Here is a 17,368-nt window from a genome sequence, read left to right on the forward strand (position 1 = left end):
TCCACTGGATCCATGCTGGTTGCAAAACCACTATGTTGGTTTTCTCATGGCGTTTTCAACATTAGTTCAGATGAAGTGGTATTCTTAAACAAAACAGTAATAACAAAGTTACTATTTCAGCGTGAAGAATATGTACAGAGATGCCGGAATTGGGTGAGCACTGGTTCCTGTCCCTACGGAAACAAGTGCAAGTTTCTTCATGGGCCATACACATCATCATCAAAACATAAAGGGTAAATGATAATAGTATAAATAATAGTGTACTGTTATGCTCTTATAAAATTTCTAAAAAGTCTCATTAATATGGAGGCTTTCCGCTTTAACTTCTTAATTTTTTTCTGGTACATTTGCTTGAAATCAGTTGTATAAAATGGCAATCATGTATACATTTGTACAAGTTTTGTGTAGTAGTAACAGAAGCACTGTGTCAGTACAAGTTTCATTTCTTGCTTTGGTTAAAATAGCTTCTGACACTATATGTCTGACCACCATGACCATAGTTGCTGTCGAGGATTTAGTGATAGCCCTTGTGTATCGAGTCAGTCAGTGAAATCCATGGATAACATTAATTGGTCTGTTGATTAATTTTGCGCAATCCTAAGTCGGGGCAACAAGCAGACATAGATCTGACTGCATTTTTGGGCAGTGTAAAAACCAGAGTTTGTCATCAGTTCAACACACACACTTCTATTGCTACAGTTGTCAGCCAGCATAACAATTCTTGTGCTTATCAAACTTGACCTAATGTAATGTCCTACCATCAGCTGTAACATGATTTGTTGATGAATTTATATTTTTAAGGCGTCGTGAGGATGATGGGCAGGAAGACTTACGTCTCCGAGTTAAACAGAAGAAGCACAAGGGTGCTGATAAAAGTGACTCTGATGATTCTGTGGAGCGGAGCAGGAGTCGAGCAAAGAAAGACAAAATTGCAGCTCTGAAATCTGCGATAATAAAAAAGAAAGGAATAGTTGGCAGTGATTCGGAGTCGCCCAGTCAATGGTCTGGAGATGGTAAACTTCTTTTATTAGTATTATCAGATCTAAAGTATATAATTTGGTTATATTTCTGTGTCATACATTGTCATTTATACATTTTCTGGACTTTACTTTCATCATGTAGTTATAACTTCTAATGTAGCAAAGGTTATAATTTCTTTAAGGCATTATGAACAAATCTCTGTTGCATTAAACTATTTACTTTTAACACTTAATTAATTAATTTATAAAAATGGATTTTCAAGTGGTTGTCATTGTTAAAGGGCATTGTCTGTTTAATGGAAATCATATTTTACAAGTAACTTGGAGGCTTTTGTTATGAGCCTGCCTAGTAAGCATGATAGATATCAAATTAGGAAATATCGGTTACAGTTCTGGGCTGTAGTGTATACATATATTTTTTTGTGATGGTTGAATAAAGATAGTTATGTCATTCTCTGCCTCTGATTTATATTTGAAGGTTGATACTGGTGAGGAACCCAGCATTTCTCTATTGTATGATCCACCTAATCCATACCAGGACTTTTCATAAAAAATTGTTTTATTTTCCAAGATCCATATTGAGATTGCATATCTTAAACACTTGTCAGTTTTATGGGAAAAGTGTATTTTGTTGTTTAAAAATAGGGCACTATTCCTAAACAAGTTTTTCAGAAATTTGACAAAACATTTGCATGGACCTGTTGCTTTTGTGTAAACTAAGATATTCAGAGAGCTTTATAACAGTCCATTAACAGGTAACGTCAAAATTGATTTTAATAAAATTGTGTTTAAAAAATGGCTGAAATTTGCCATGGAAAATACCCATTAGAGAGCCTCAATAGTGGTAGGAACTTCTAAATGTTTTATAGCATCTTGATTAATTTTGAATTATTTCAAAAGACAAAAAGAGAAAGACTTTTTTGTCAAAAAAATGCAAATAAAACTCAGGATATTTTAATTAACAAATAAAAAAATGTGACCGTCATATTTTTTTAAGTCAAAAATTTGCACAAGGGAAATTTGATTTTGACACTTTTAAAATGTTCTGTATCTTTCAAAAGAATTCCTACAACCTAGCCCGTAGCCCTATAAAGTAAGGTATCAGTGATATCTAGATTTTGTAAAATGAGGCAGAAAATCCTTTTAAAATATAGTGGATCAGATATTACTTATAATAATTACCCTATCTCTCCTCCACATAGACTTCAATGTGATTCAGTATTTTGCATTGAGCTGAGTTTTTGTTTCTGTTGTAGACCTTGATTTCAAGAAGGAACTGGAGCTGGAGAAGCGACGTCAACAGTTACAACGTGAACTCAGCCGTCTAGAAGACGAGGAAGACCCTGGACGGGAAAATTTTGTCATCGAGAAAAAGTTAATGCGGCAACCGGTATATAATTTCTTCTTTTACTTGTTGTTCAGCATTACATGGGATTACCCCTCACCTCTGTAGGTTTTAGTCCTGCCATGGTTATTATGTAAGGAAAGCATTTACTTGGGTTGTGACAGGCTGGTGGTTCTACACAGGTACCGATCCATTCCTGAAATAACGACCAGAGGGACACTAGGTTCCTCCAGCATAATAGCCAAAAAAATTACCTTATACAGCTTGAACAATGTTGAAAGGACTTAAACAAAACAATGTCATTAAATTTCCTCATCTGTTGTACTGCCATGGTTTTGTAACGGTACAATTTCACAGTTACATGAAATGTGTATCTTGGTTCGTTGTTAATTCTTGATCTTTTCATTTACATAGAGGTTAGTACACTTACATAGAGGTTACACTTGAATGCATTAAATTTTATTAATTGTTCAATTAGTTGAGTATCTCTTGGGTTTCATATTTGAGTATTGACATGACATTTATGTATATCACATTTGAAAAGTTACATGTTCTAAAGTTATAACAAAATTGAATCTTTAAAGTCTTTCTGTAAATGTGCTTGTTGTATTTGAACTTCATCACTTAAGTGGCCTTGTTATAGAGTGCCAGCTTTGAGCGCTGGAGGTCATGGGTTCACTTCTTGGTGGTGTCAAACCAAAGCTGTGAAAAATGGTACTAGAAGCTTTCTCATTCAGCACTATGCATTAGGAGGATAGGTCTAGGACTGGTCAGCCCGGGGTCAGTATAATGTGACTGCAAGGGGTGTCATGCCATATATATAGGGCTAATATTCCAGTGAGGCAGCCCTCTATAAAGTTGGGCATTGTGCTCACTGCTACAGGTAGACATTTAGACATACAGGTAGTATGACTGAAAATATGTTGAGAAAGATGCTAAACCCAAACACACTCATCACAGTTACCTTGATTGGATTAGGATAAACTTAACAGGAGTGATAAGTATTTAGTGTAGTTTTACATGTCACCATCATGTTCTTGGTAGAGGATACTTTCATTGGATTATTTCTCTTTGATGGGTTCTTTTTAATTGTCTCTCTTATATATTGGAAAGCAATTTATCACAGTGTGACCACAACCTTCTAGGTTATACCAGTTTTCACAAGGCCTTATATTCACATAATAATAAAAAACACTTGATTAGTAAAAATGAATCAGTGTTAATTTAATCCTATGCAAAGATTTCGGCTCATGATTAGCTCACAAAACATTTGCATAAATGAATAATCAAATGATTTGATACACTGTCAAAAGAAACATGTTTTTGTAAAGACTTGTATTTTTGATTACAGCAACGTGCCAGCAGCTCGGAGTCCGACAGTTCTGATGAAAGAAGTCGCAGCAGGAGCAGGAAGACCGGGTAAGCTACAATAAGTTCTATATAATATAGCTTTTAGTATAGATTGTCCATTTATTACCATGGTGCTCAGTTGGTTATAACCTGGTATTGGAAACAGGAGGTTTGCATTTTGTTTACAAGTCACTAAATTGTCTGTCCCATTCTTGTCATTGTCTTTGTTACGCATGACTGAATTTTCAGTTAACTTGACACAAGCATCCACTGTAACAGGATGATGAAACACATGCAAAAGCTCAACTCCCAAGTCAATATAAAGGTCACAGGAGTAAAGGTCTTGGATTATTTTTCATGTTTAATGTCTTTGTTTCAGTAATAGTGTCCTGTAAGCTTAAAGCTTTGATCACACTTATGATGAATTTACATTAGTACAGAATAAAATAAAATTCTGTTGTTCCTGTGTTCCTAACATAATGGCAGTTAGTCCACTAAAAGGGATGTTATATTGTTTATGAATACTTAAGTGAGGAGCCTGTACTTAGAATGACTAAATTGCCCATTATATTGATACCAGTTAAAGCTGGACGTGTCTCGGATCAAGATCATAATGCTGATTATTTATCGGTACTGTTTACTGTTTAAAATGTTTTAAAGTGCCTATACATTATGTTTTTACTTAATACATCTTGATGTTAAGCAGTAATATAGAAAAATATTTCAGCCCGCCCGCTTAGCTCAGTAGGTAACAGCGTTGGTCTACGGATTGTGGTGTCGTGAGTTCTCTGTGACTATTTGATAAACGACATTTTGTCTGAAATCATTAGTCCTCCACCTCTGATTCATGTGGGGAAGTTGGCAGTTACTTGCGGAGAACAGGTGTGTACTGGTACAGAATCCAGGAAAACTGGTTAGGTTAACTGCCCGCCGTTACATGACTGAAATACTGTTGAAAAGTGGCGTTAAACCCAAAACAAACAAACAAAAAAGAAAAATATTTCACTTGAAGAATAAGTTGTGTAGATAAGTTTTAAAGGTTAAGGTAAGCTTTATTTAATGTTGCATATAATCAACAGACAACATGAGCCACAAAGCTCTTGTGCAGCTAACATGGTGTTCAGAAACAGATACATCCTGTGCTTATTTTACCTCCTGGTAAAGGCAAGGGAGCTTCCAGTTTAGTTTTTCATCTCTTTTTGTAAGAGACTGCCTGTCTCTGCCAGGAATCAAACCCCTAACCTCCTGTACTTTAAGTGGGCACTCATCCATTGAGTTGTCGAGGTGATAGGCAGACTGTTACAATGGAAACTGAATGTTTTTAAAATTTTCAGGAAGAAAAAGAAGAAAAGAAACAAACATTCAAGGTCACCAGCAAAAGGAAAAGGCCTGCGGAGTCCTAGTCCAGGGTATGATCTTATTTAATCATATATACAAGGATATTATAACACACTATTTAATTTTATTATGTTAAAAGAATTTTGTATACCTTTTGTGGTAAAAATGGTAGTCCCCTAAGAAATTGTTGAACGTTTTTTTTTATAATATGTGATCTTTGGTATAATCCTGTTTTGAGTAAAATCTCTGAAAAGCATAAAATCTGTGTGTTCTGAAAGGAGTAAAGCTTTGCTTTTGAAACAATAAGAAATGAACATTCTACACAGTTATACCTGGGATTATACCTACTGGTACTGTTTAGTTGATCATTTAATACTGATTATCATTATGTCTCCCACCACAAATTCCAATATTTCTCATCCAGTCTTCACCAAACTTAAACAAAATGTGTTTGACCATGAGACCTCGGCCAAGTTCGATAACTAGCCAAATCGGTCCAGGTATTTTAGAGTTACGGCCCTTGAAATACCGAAAAAATCCGTCTGTTTACTCTTGTCCGTTCTCTAAGTCGAACATTTCTCACCCGATCTTCACCAAACTTGAACAAAATGTGTTTGGCCATAAGACCTTACCCAAGTTCGATAACTAGCCAGATCCGCCCAGGCACTTTTGATTTATGGCCCTTGAATTACTGATGACCATCTGATTGGATCCACTCGTCTAAAACATCTAGAGAAACTAACATTTTTCATAGGGGCAGTTGTGGGAGACATGCGCTTTTCTCAAAAGCATCTCTAGTTCCTCTTGTTTTTTCCCCATTTTATATTCCCTTTTTCTGTTAATTACAGCATGGATAGTGATGAACCACATAAGAAACATAAGAAAAAGTCCAAAAACAAGAAACATAGGGACTCTATGTCTGATGCTGATCGAAGTCCAGAGCCCGAGCAGAAGATCCGCAAACTACTTAGTCCCTTGAAATTCAAGAAATCAACCAAAGCTGTTCTTTCAAAGACAATTACTGCTTTCCATTCTGAGGATGAGGATGAAGCTCCCCCGCCTCCAAAAATGAACTTGCCCATGCCGTCAAGGTCACCATTACCCATGATTCCTAATATACCTATACTGCAAAGGTCAAGGTCAAGTTCGAGTGAAGATGATCGTCGAATCGAAAAAAGGAAGGACAAAAGATCAATCACACCAGTTAAGAAAAAAAAAGAAAGAAAAATGTCACCAGAATATGTGAAAGAGTCTAAACCAGAAAAAGTTAAAAGTTCAAAAAGAAGAACAAAATCACGTTCAGTGAGTTTGGACAGGTCATTATCCTTTTCACCAGATGGGAAGAAGAGTAAAAAGTTAGAGAAAAAGAAAAAGCAGAAGAAAGAAGAAATGATTGAAAGGTCAAAGGACAGTTCATTTGAGAGGTCAAGGGGTCGTGAAGTACGAGACAGAGACTTAACCCCATCATCAGATTATAGAGATTTTTCTCCTGGGGTAGAAGTGGTGAAGAAGAAGAAGGATAAAAAGAAAGATAAGAAGAAGAAGGAACGAGATTTGTCACTAGATCGCGATGATGAGAGGAAACATAAGAAAGAAAAAATAAAAGAACGTGAACGATCAGAATCTCCTTTGCCAACTCGCAAACAGGAAAAACGAAGTTTAGATAGGGCTTCAAGGAGAGAACAAGGTAGGTTCTTGTTTTCAGATATCCCTGTTTTTTAAACTCATCTTTGACTGAACTGAGCAGGAAATGTTGGAAGTTGAGTTCAAAGTGGTAAAGATGCCCTAGATTGGCATGGCATTACGTCATGTTTTTGCGCCATGTGACACATCACTGTTTGATCGTACCACCTCGGTTCTTTAAATTGCTGAGATGTAGTGTTGTAAATATAATTTTAAAAAGTTTCTGCTTTAATTTGTATGACGAAAATGTGCAATATCCCGTATAAACTGACAGGTAAGCATGTCAAACGATAATAGTGTATATCCTACCTCTGTAACCTATTTGCCCTCAAGGAAATAACATTATGGTTTGAGAAGAATATCTTATCATAAAGTGTTGTGTAAAAAATACATGTACAAAGGTTCATTTAAAACTTATTAAAAACCGAAATGACATCATATTGATTTTTAAGCTGCATTTACTTTTTACGTTCACGAGATCACGTACACCTGCCACACTAACAGAAATCTGTTTGCCAAAAATCATTTTTATAGAATTTTGCCTACATTTCTGTCAATATCTTTTTAAAATCACAGAATTCGAACTGTATTACTTCTCAAGCGGTGACCATGTTAAAAATTTGAAGGGATAATATTAAAAAATGAATGTACTACGCACTTTTTGTGTGCGTGTCGATAAACAAAATGTAGATTAGATAATAAGATAGGTCACACATGCTCGTGGAATGGAAAATTACCGGCTTGACCTTTTGCAGGTAAATTCCAGTCAGTGGTGAATAAAAATATATAACCGACGGAAAAAGATCTTTCTGTAATGGCTTTAGCCGAAAACATTCAATACTTAACTGGTTCTTATAATTATTATGCCCCCCTTCGAAGAAAGAGGGGTATATTGTTTTGCAGATGTCGGTCGGTAGGTCGGTCGGTCGGTCGGTCGGAATGTAGACCAATCCATTTCCGGATGATAACTCAAGAACGCTTGGGCTTAGGATCATGAAAATTGATAGGGAGGTTGGTCATCACCAGCAGATGACCCCTATTGATTTTGAGGTCTGTATGTCAAAGGTCAAGGTCACAGTGACCCTGAATAGTAAAACGGTTTCCGGATGATAACTCAAGAACACTTGGGCCTAGGATCATGAAAGTTGATAGGGAGATTGGTAATGACCAGCAGATGACCCCTATTGATTTTGAGGTCAGTATGTTAAAGGTCAAGGTCACAGTGACCCTGAACAGTAAAACGGTTTCCGGATGATAACTCAAGAACGCTTAGGCCTAGGGTCACGAAAGTTGATAGGGAGGTTGGTCATGACCAGCAGATGACCCCTATTGATTTTGAGGTCAGTATGTCAAAGGTCAAGGTCACAGTGACCAGGAACAGTAAAATGATTTCCAGGCAATAACTCAAGAACGCTTGGGCCTAGTGTCAGGAAAATTCATAGTTAGGTTGGCCATGACCGGCAGATGACCCCTATTGATTTTGAAGTCATTACGTCAAAGGTCAAGGTCACATTGGCCAGGAACAGTTAAACGGTTTCTGATCTTCTTGTTCAAAACCATAGGGCCTAGGGCTATGATATTTGGTATGTAGCCAAATCTAGTGGTCCTCTACCAAGATTATTCAGATTATTTCCCTGGGGTCAAATATGGCCCCACCCCGGGGGACACATGGTTTATATAGACTTATATAGGAAAAAACTTTGAAAAACATTTTGTCCAAAACCACAGGGCCTAGGGCTTTGATATTTTGTATATGACATCATCTAGTGGTCCTCTATTAAGATTGTTCAAATTATTCCCCTAGGGTCAAGTATGGCTCCGCCCTGGGGGTCACATGGTTTACATAGACTTATATAGGGAAAATCTTTGAAAATCTTCTTGTCCAAACCACAAAGACTATGGCTTTAATATTTTGTAATGTAGCATCTTTAGTGGTTCTCTACCAAGTTTGTTCAAATTATCCCTCTAGGGTCAAATATGGCCCCGCCCCAGGGGTCATATGGTTTATATAAACTTATATAGGGAAAAACTTAGAATCTTCATATCCATAACTTACATCATTCAAATTTGGACCACATGTATAAGTTTTGAGTGGCAAAATGAACCTTGACATGAGTTGACCTTGATCTTGACCTAATGACCTACTTTCACATTTCTGTAGCTACAGCCTTCAAATTTGGACCAATGCATAGGTTTGTGTACCAAAAAAAACTTTGACCTTGTTATTGACCTAGTGACCTACTTCCACATTTTTGAAGGTACAGGCTTCAAATTTGGACCACATGCGTAGTTTTTTGTTCCAGAATAAAATTTGACCTTGATTTTGACGCATTCAAAAATGGCTCAGTGGATGGCATCAAGATCACTCTGTAATCTCTTACTAGGTTAATAGGTTAAAGGTCAAGGTCAGATTAAACCAGAATGGTACAGACTTTTGTTTACAGTTAGCATATATTTTCTGTTCCTTGTGCAATTACTGAATGCATCAAGGGGGGCATTTCGTGTTCGACGAGCTCTTGTTTGATATTTTGATTGATAAAACACCAAACATTGTATAAAAACGGTATTAGATTTACATCTTGAATTGGTACACACCCTTAGTCCCAACACTTAGGGACAAAAAATACGCTGAGAAAATACATGTCCAAAAAATTAGGGACAAGAAAAACAATTATTTTTAGCTCACCTGAGCACGAAGTGCTCAAGGTGAGCTTTTGTGATCGCCCTGTATCTGTTGTTGTCTGTCGTCATCAACAATTTGATTGTTAACACTCTAGAGGTCCCTATTTTGGCCTAATCTTAATGAAACTTGGTCAGAATGTTACCCTCAGTAAAATCTTGGACAAGTTTGATATTGGGTCATCAGGGGTCAATAACTAGGTCACCAGGTCAAATCAAAGAAAAAGCTTGTTAACACTCTAGAGGTCGCAATTTTGGCCCAAACTAAATGAAAATTGGTCAGAATGATACCCTTAATAAAATATTGGACCATTTCGATAATGGGTCATCTGGGGTCAAAAACTAGGTCACCAGGTCAAATCAAAGAAAAAGCTTGTTAACACTCTTAGAGGTCACAATTTTGGTTTAGTTTTAAGGAAACTTGATCAGAATGTTACTCTCAATAAAATCTTGGACGAGTTGGATATTGGGTCATCTGGGGTCAAAAACTAGGTCACCCTGCCAGATCAAAGGAAAAGCTTGTTAACACTCTAGAAGTCACAATTTTGGCCCAAACTAAATGAAACTTGGTCAGAATGTTACCCTTAATAAAATCTTGGACGAATTCAATATTGGGTCATCCGGGGTCAAAAGATAGGTCACCAGGTCAAATCATAGGAAAAGCTTGTTAATACTGTTGAGGCCACATTTATGACTGTATCTTCATGAAACTTGCACAGAATGTTAATCTTGATGATCTCAAGGTCCATTTTGAATCTGGGTCAAGTAGGATCAAAAACTAGGTAACCAGGTCAAATCAAAGGAAAAGCTAGTTACATGTAACACTTTAGAGGCCACATTTATGACCATATCTTCATGAAACTTGTTCAGGATGTAAATCTTAATGATTTGTAGGTCAAGATCGAATCTTGGTCAGGTTGGATCAAAAACTAGGTCACTAGGTCAAAACAAAGGAAAAGCTTGTTAACACTCTAGAGTTCACAGTTTTGGTCCAGTCTTAAAGAAACTTGGTCAGAAAGTTACCCTCAATGAAATCTTGGATGAGTTTGATATTGGGACATTTGGGGTCAAAAACTAGGTCACTAGGTCAAATCAAAGGAAAGCTTGTTAACACTCTAGAGGTCACAATTTTGGTCCAATCTTAATGAAACTTGGTCAGAATGTTACCCTCAATAGAGTATTAGACAAGTTCGATATTGGGTCATCCGGGGTCAAAAACTAGGTCACCAGGTATAATCATAGGAAAAGCTTGTTTATACTGTAGAGGCCACATTTATGACTATATCTTCATGAAACTTGGCCGGAATGTTAATCTTGATGGTCTCAAGGTCCAATTTGAATCTGAGTCATGTAGGATCAAAAACTAGGTCACCAGGTCAAATCAAAGGAAAAGCTACTTAACAGTGTAGAGGCCACATTTATGACCATACCTTCATGAAACTTGTTCAGAATAGTAATCTTCATGATTTTTAGGTCAAGATTGAATCTTGGTCAGGTAGGGTCAAAAACTAGGTCACTAGGTCAAATCAAAGGAAAAGCTTGTTAGCATTCTAGAGGCCACATTTATGACTGTAGTCAGAATGTTAATCTTAATGATCTTTAGGTCAGTTTCAGATCTGGATCATGTGGGGTCAAAAACTAGGTCACCAGGTCAAATCAAAGGAAAAGCTAGTTTACACTTTAGAGGCCATATTTATGACCATATCTTAATGAAACTTGGTCAGAATGTTAATCTTGATGATCTTTAGGTCAATATGTCAGGTGAGCGATACAGGGCCTTCATGGCCCTCTTGTTACAGATTTCAGGGGTGTCCCAAGATTAAGGGTGTCCCAAGACTTAGGGAAAATATGGTAGTTATAATCCTCTTGATCCAGTAAAAGCAGTTTTCCCACTGATGTGTTTGAAGAAAAAAAGAAGATGCTTATATTTCATGAAGTATTTTCAGCTTGAATCAGAAAACCTCGCATGATTACCTATTAGCATGTGACCTTTGCTCACATCTAGTATTATCCCCTTAGCCCAGTAAAATCAGAGTTATTCCCCTTGATTTGTTTGAAGAAGAAAAAGTAATTCATGTAGTGTTTCAGGAATTAGAAAACTCATATGATTATTTTAAAATTAGCATAATTATGATCTCTGCTTGCACATTGTATTATCACCTTTGACCCTGTAAAAGCAGAGTGTCCTCCATTGATTTGGTAAAAATAGGGATTTTTGACGGTATCTAAGTAACCTATTGATTGGTCTTCATGAAACATTACAGTAATGTAGATCACATAAGGATAGTGGTTCATGCACACTTTTGTCAGGGTCACTTCATTTACCATAATTATTGCCCTTCAATTATTTTACAGTCAGTAAATTCCCACATAACAAAGTAATCCATTAATGAATCTTCCTGACATGTCGTACAAATAAGGTCACTATAGAGCAGTGGTGTATCTGCATCTGTATTAGGATGTCTACAGTTACTGCAGAGTTATTGCCCTTTGTTTTAAAATTCATAAATTTCCACAAAACAATGTATCCCAATGATGGATCTTCATGAACCTTCATACAAATATAGACAACTTAGGGTAGAGCTGTTCTCCTTGATTATTGTTAAAAAAAAGGGAAACAACAAACAGTTGCATGGCTCTTGTACATAACCTGTGTAAATCTGAAAATTATAGAATAATCTTTCAAAATATAGTCCCCTCATTCACAAAACAACTTATTCCGTAGGGGATATGAATTCACAGAAATTGCTTGTTGATAGTTATAGAAATCCCTGCTAAATATTCTGTAATAATGCCTAACTGGTACTGCAGATTAAGTTGTTTTTTGTCAGTGTTGTTTAAATTTTGATGTAGTTTATCATTTAAAGATAAATGTGAAAATGACAACTTCAGTGAGTCACATATTGTCTCACCAGAAGAATCTACAATAAATCTGTGACTTTAGTGAGTGCAAGAGTGCTGTAACAGTAACATTATTGATAGCTCACTGTACAGCTGTTTGACTTGCAGTTTGCATTTGCACACAAGAAAAATGAGAAAGTTCATGTAGAACATAAAAAGTGAAATAATTTTTTTTTCTGTTTACTAATTTTCAGTAGATACAAGAACTAGATCCCCGTCAAGCAGCAAAGGATCAAGGGACACATACCAAGATCGCCGTGGTAGATCTCCGGAACCCCCGGTCAGAGGTACATGTATTGTTTATTAATAGAAAACAGGCCTTTTTTCATCATTTTAGGAATGCCATCAAGAAAAATGCTCTCAGAAATTGTCTGAATTGGGAAAATTTGCAAATTATCAAAATCTATGTAAAGATATTTTTGTGTAAAAAATTAATGGATTGCATTTCAGTAATTGTTCAACAGTATAGCTGTTGATTTAATTATCAAAATATACATACAAATTAGCAAGTTTAACTATTTTAAAGCAGCAAAAACACATTTGGGAATTTTAAATTCAAAATTTTTTGCTTTAGGATTAACTTCTATTACCAGAAGTAGAATTATAGAGGAAAAAAGCCCTGAAAAAGCCAAGATTACAGTATATGTTTATATAATTATATATATGAGGGTTGATCAACAAGTAATGTCACTGGAGCAGTTGAAATACCTTAATCTATTTGCAATACTCTTTGAAAATATCAGAGAAAAATGTTGATTTCTTATGGAGATATCGACATGCACAGAAAACATAGCAGTGAAAATCACATCACGTCACTGACATTATTGACGTCAACAATAAGCATTGACAAGCCTTAGTACTACTAAATGATCACTAAGTCACGTGGATGCCACTTTAGTTTTCACAGTTGACTACTAAAAGACTGTACTACACTATTATAATTTAATACAAGCAGTCGTATTGTTTGGATGTCAGTGGGTGATTGCCTTTATTTGGTTGGTTTTTACTGCTTATAAAAGAAACACTATTTTTGTGTGTGGAGAAATGTTATCAGCGGTGAACTTTTAAGTTCTATATATATACAATATTAAGTTACCCTAGAAAATAGTATTTATCCATGTAATCATAATTGAATTAGCTTACATCTTGAACTGATTTCTGTAATGATACAACAGTGAATAAATGCGCATATACAGAGTGACATTACTTACTGATCAGCCCTCATATACATATGCTTAAAAATTGTAAAGCCCTGTACATAATGATAAGCACCTTGGATTGGTTCTTGATTAAAATTCAACTTGTTAGAATTGTAGAAAACTTGATATGTTAGTGTCTAAGCAGCTTGTGAAAACAATATTTGTAACTGGACAAAACCAGTTATGAAGTACCGGTATTTCCTGATTGTGCCTTGAGTGAGGTTGGAATCTATTACCTCTGGGAAGTATGTGCAGTAGATTGAAATAGAATTATTCTTAAAACAGAATTTATGACATGTTATAATGTTATTATTGAATGATAGTAATAACTATAATAGCATTTATTTTAGGGGAAAGAGAGAGGGATATTAGAGACCAGCGTGACCGGGAAGGAAGGGATCCGAGAGATATTCGAGACACCAGAGATAGAGATTCTAGGGATCCACGTGAGACAAGAATAGATCCTAGAGAAAGAGACAGTAGAAGTTTAAGGGAACCAAGGCCAGATCCTAGAGATATTAGAGATCCCAGGGAACTTCGTGAGCCAGTTATAGAAAGAGAGAGAGAAATGAGAGAAAGAGAATTGAGGGAACGAGATGCTAGAGATTCTCGAGATCCCAGAGATAGAGATCCAAGAGACAGGGATCCTAGAGAATTAAGGGACCCAAGAGATATTAGAGATCCTAGAGAATTGAGGGAGCGTAGAGAACCAATAGATGACCCTAGGGACCTACGAGATCGCAGGGATCCAAGAGAAAGAGATATGAGGGAGAGGCCAGGTTCAGGGAGGGAATTTGACAGGGACATCCCCATTAGGGACCCAAGGGATCCTAGTGGTGACAGAAGAGAAAGATATCCAGATGACAGATACAGAGATGATGTCAGGTAATACTGTCTTATTGTACCCCCCGACAACAAAGTTGTAAGGTGGGGGTGGTATACTGGTTTCAGGTTGTCTGTCTGTCTGTCTGTCCGTCTGGCCATCTGTCCGTAGACGCAATCTTGTGCGCACCATCTCTCCTTATCCCCTTGACAGAATTTAATGAAACTTCACACAAGTGATCAGTACCAACAGTAGTTGTGCATGGGGCATGTTAGGTTCTTTTAGAAAAAAAATTGCAGAGTTATGGGACTTTGTTTTTTTGTTACTATACTATATACATAGACACAATCTTGTGCGCACCATCTCTCCTCATCCCCTTGACACAATTTAATGAAACTTCACACAAGTGATCAGTACCAACAGTTATTGTGCATGGGGCATGTTAGGTTCTTTTAGAAAAAAAAAATTTGCAGAGTTATGGGACTTTGTTTTTTTGTTACTATACTATATACATAGATACAATCTTGTGCGCACCGTCTCTCCTCATCACCTTGACACAATTTAATGAAACTTCGCACAAGTGATCAGTAACAACAGTAGTTGTGCATGGGGCATGTTAGGTTCTTTCAGAAAAAAAATTTGCAGGGTTATGGGACTTTGTTTTTTTAGTCCCCTACTGGTTGAAAACCAGTTTCGGGGACTATAGGAATGCACTTTTCCGTCATTCCGTCCGTCCGTCTATCCGCAATTTCGTGTCTGGTCCATAACTCTGTCATCCATGAAGGGATTTTAATTACTTGGCACAAATGTTCCCCATGATGAGACGACGTGTCATGCGCAAAACCCAGACCCCTAGCTCAAAGGTCAAGGTCACAATTGGAGGTCAAAGGTCAACAGAGCTTTTTTCCTGTCCGGTCCGCAACTCTCCCATCCTTGAAGGGATTTTAGTATTACTTGGCACAAATGTTCCCCATGATGAGATGATGTGTCATGCGCAAATCCCAGACCCCTAGCTCAAAGGTCAAGGTCACAATCGGAGGTCAAAGGTCAACAGGGCTTTTTTCCAGTCCGGTCCATAACTCTCCCATCCATGAAGAGATTTTAATATTACTTGGCACAAATGTTCCCCATGAGGAGACGACGTGTCATGCGCAATTGGGGTCAAAGGTCAACAGAGTGTTTTTCCTGTCCCGTCCATAACTCTGCCATCCATGAAGGGATTTTAATATTACTTGGCACAAATGTTCCTCATGATGAGACAACTTGTCATGCGCAAAGCCCAGACCCTTAGCTCAAAGGTCAAGGTCACAATTGGAGGTCAAATGGGGCATGTTAAGTTCTTTCAGAAAAAAAATTTGCAGAGTTATGGGACTTTGTTTTTTTGTTACTATACTATATACATAGACACAATCTTGTGAGCACCATCTCTCCTCATCCCCTTGACACAATTTAATGAAACTTCACACAAGTAATCAGTAACAACAGTAGTTGTGCATGGGGCATGTTAGGTTCTTTCAGCGACAAAAATTGCAGAGTTATGGGACTTTGTTTCTTGTTAACATACTATGTACATACAGTCTGCATATGCAATCTTGTGCGTGCCTAATCTACCAAACCCTTGCACACAATTTAATGAAACTTCACACAAGTGATCAGTACAAACCCTAGTTGTGCATGGTGCATGTTACATTCTTTTAGATAAATATTCTGCATAGTTATGGGACTTTGTTTTTTGTTACTATACTGTATACATACAGTCTATATACATACAGTCCACATAATTATGCAGTCTTGTGTGCGTCAAATTGCAATGTACTGTGTCAGTGCATGCTGGGGGTACATTCATCACCTTTAGTGATAGCTCTAGTTTCTCTAATAGATCTAAGGGATATATTTAGATGACTGTTTGTCATAGTTTATTTGTTCATACACTAGCAGTGTACCTAAATTAGACTAATTTTAAGTCAAGTATGGTTTTTAGCCAGTAGGCATACCAAAAAAACCCCCCAAAACAACAACAAAAAACTGGGAAACATAGGAGCATTTATTTAGAAAGTATATTTTGTTGCAGAGGTTAATTGGGGAAATGTAGCTTTCCTGTTTTGTTTAAAGTAATCCTTATTTTAAGGGGCTTCAGTTTTTAGCTCGACTATTCGAAGAAAAGGGGAGCTAGCCTACTCGCCCCGGCGTCAGCGTGAGCTTGAGCGTTAGCGTTAGCGTGAGTGTCACACAAATGTTAAAGTTTGTGTACCACCTCAAATATTTTCAAAGTCCATTGAGATATTGCTTTCATATTTTGCATACTTGTTTACCATCATGACCCCAGTCTGTAAAAAGGAGGAGGCAACTCTCTCAAGCATTTTGACTGAATTATGGCCCCTTATTGACTAAGAATAAATGTTAAAGTTTGCGTACCACCCCAAATATTTTCAAAGTGCAATGAGATATTGCTTTCATATTTTGCATACTTGTTTACCATCATGACCCCAGTCTGTAAAAAGGAGGAGGCAACTCTATCAAGCATTTTGACTGAATTATGGCCCCTTTTCGACATAGAATATCCTTATTGTAATGTTAAAGTTTTACTCATAGCTTATATTATACTATCAAGCACTGAGAATAGTCGAGCGCGCTGTCCACTGACAGCTCTTGTTAAGTAGTTCTATTGTTTTGTTTAAAACTTTTTCAGGAGGGACAGGTATGATGATCCACGATATCCCCCACCACCACCTGGCAGTTTTGATGATAGAGGGCGCTATGGTCGGGGTGACCGTGAAGGGTTTCCTGATGCTGGAGACAGGGGACCATATGGACGTTTAGATAGAGAGAGGGACCCCGGGGACAGAAGAGATTTAGGTGACCGCAGAGAGCCGTTAGATATGCCATTTGATAGATATGGCCCTCCACGAGGAGATCCAAGATATGGTAAGGATCAGAGATGTCAGGTTAAAAAATTGAAGAAACTCTTTCTTATATCGTATTTGAATCATTTATTGCAGTATCTTTTAGAATCAAATACAGTGTGATATATTATTTTCAAGATGATTTCTTATGTAAATCACACTGGATA

General features: G+C 37.0%; 1 protein-coding gene across 3 annotated transcripts in view; it reads left to right on the forward strand.

The window, feature by feature from the left end:
- Positions 1 to 17,368, forward strand: part of LOC123553795 (zinc finger CCCH domain-containing protein 13-like) — a 52,030-nt gene that overhangs the window by 11,667 nt on the left and 22,995 nt on the right. For all 3 annotated transcript variants that reach the window (XM_053548791.1, XM_053548794.1, XM_053548792.1), the window contains exons 2-10: positions 121 to 233; positions 802 to 1,013; positions 2,237 to 2,370; positions 3,677 to 3,744; positions 5,010 to 5,084; positions 5,862 to 6,700; positions 12,471 to 12,563; positions 13,826 to 14,360; positions 16,988 to 17,223. In XM_053548791.1, coding sequence (XP_053404766.1) covers positions 121 to 233; positions 802 to 1,013; positions 2,237 to 2,370; positions 3,677 to 3,744; positions 5,010 to 5,084; positions 5,862 to 6,700; positions 12,471 to 12,563; positions 13,826 to 14,360; positions 16,988 to 17,223 — 2,305 coding nt within the window. The remainder of the gene's footprint in view (positions 1 to 120; positions 234 to 801; positions 1,014 to 2,236; positions 2,371 to 3,676; positions 3,745 to 5,009; positions 5,085 to 5,861; positions 6,701 to 12,470; positions 12,564 to 13,825; positions 14,361 to 16,987; positions 17,224 to 17,368) is intronic.

Source organism: Mercenaria mercenaria, chromosome 7 (genome assembly GCF_021730395.1).
Source record: "Mercenaria mercenaria strain notata chromosome 7, MADL_Memer_1, whole genome shotgun sequence".
Classification (NCBI taxonomy): Eukaryota; Metazoa; Mollusca; class Bivalvia; order Venerida; family Veneridae; genus Mercenaria; species Mercenaria mercenaria.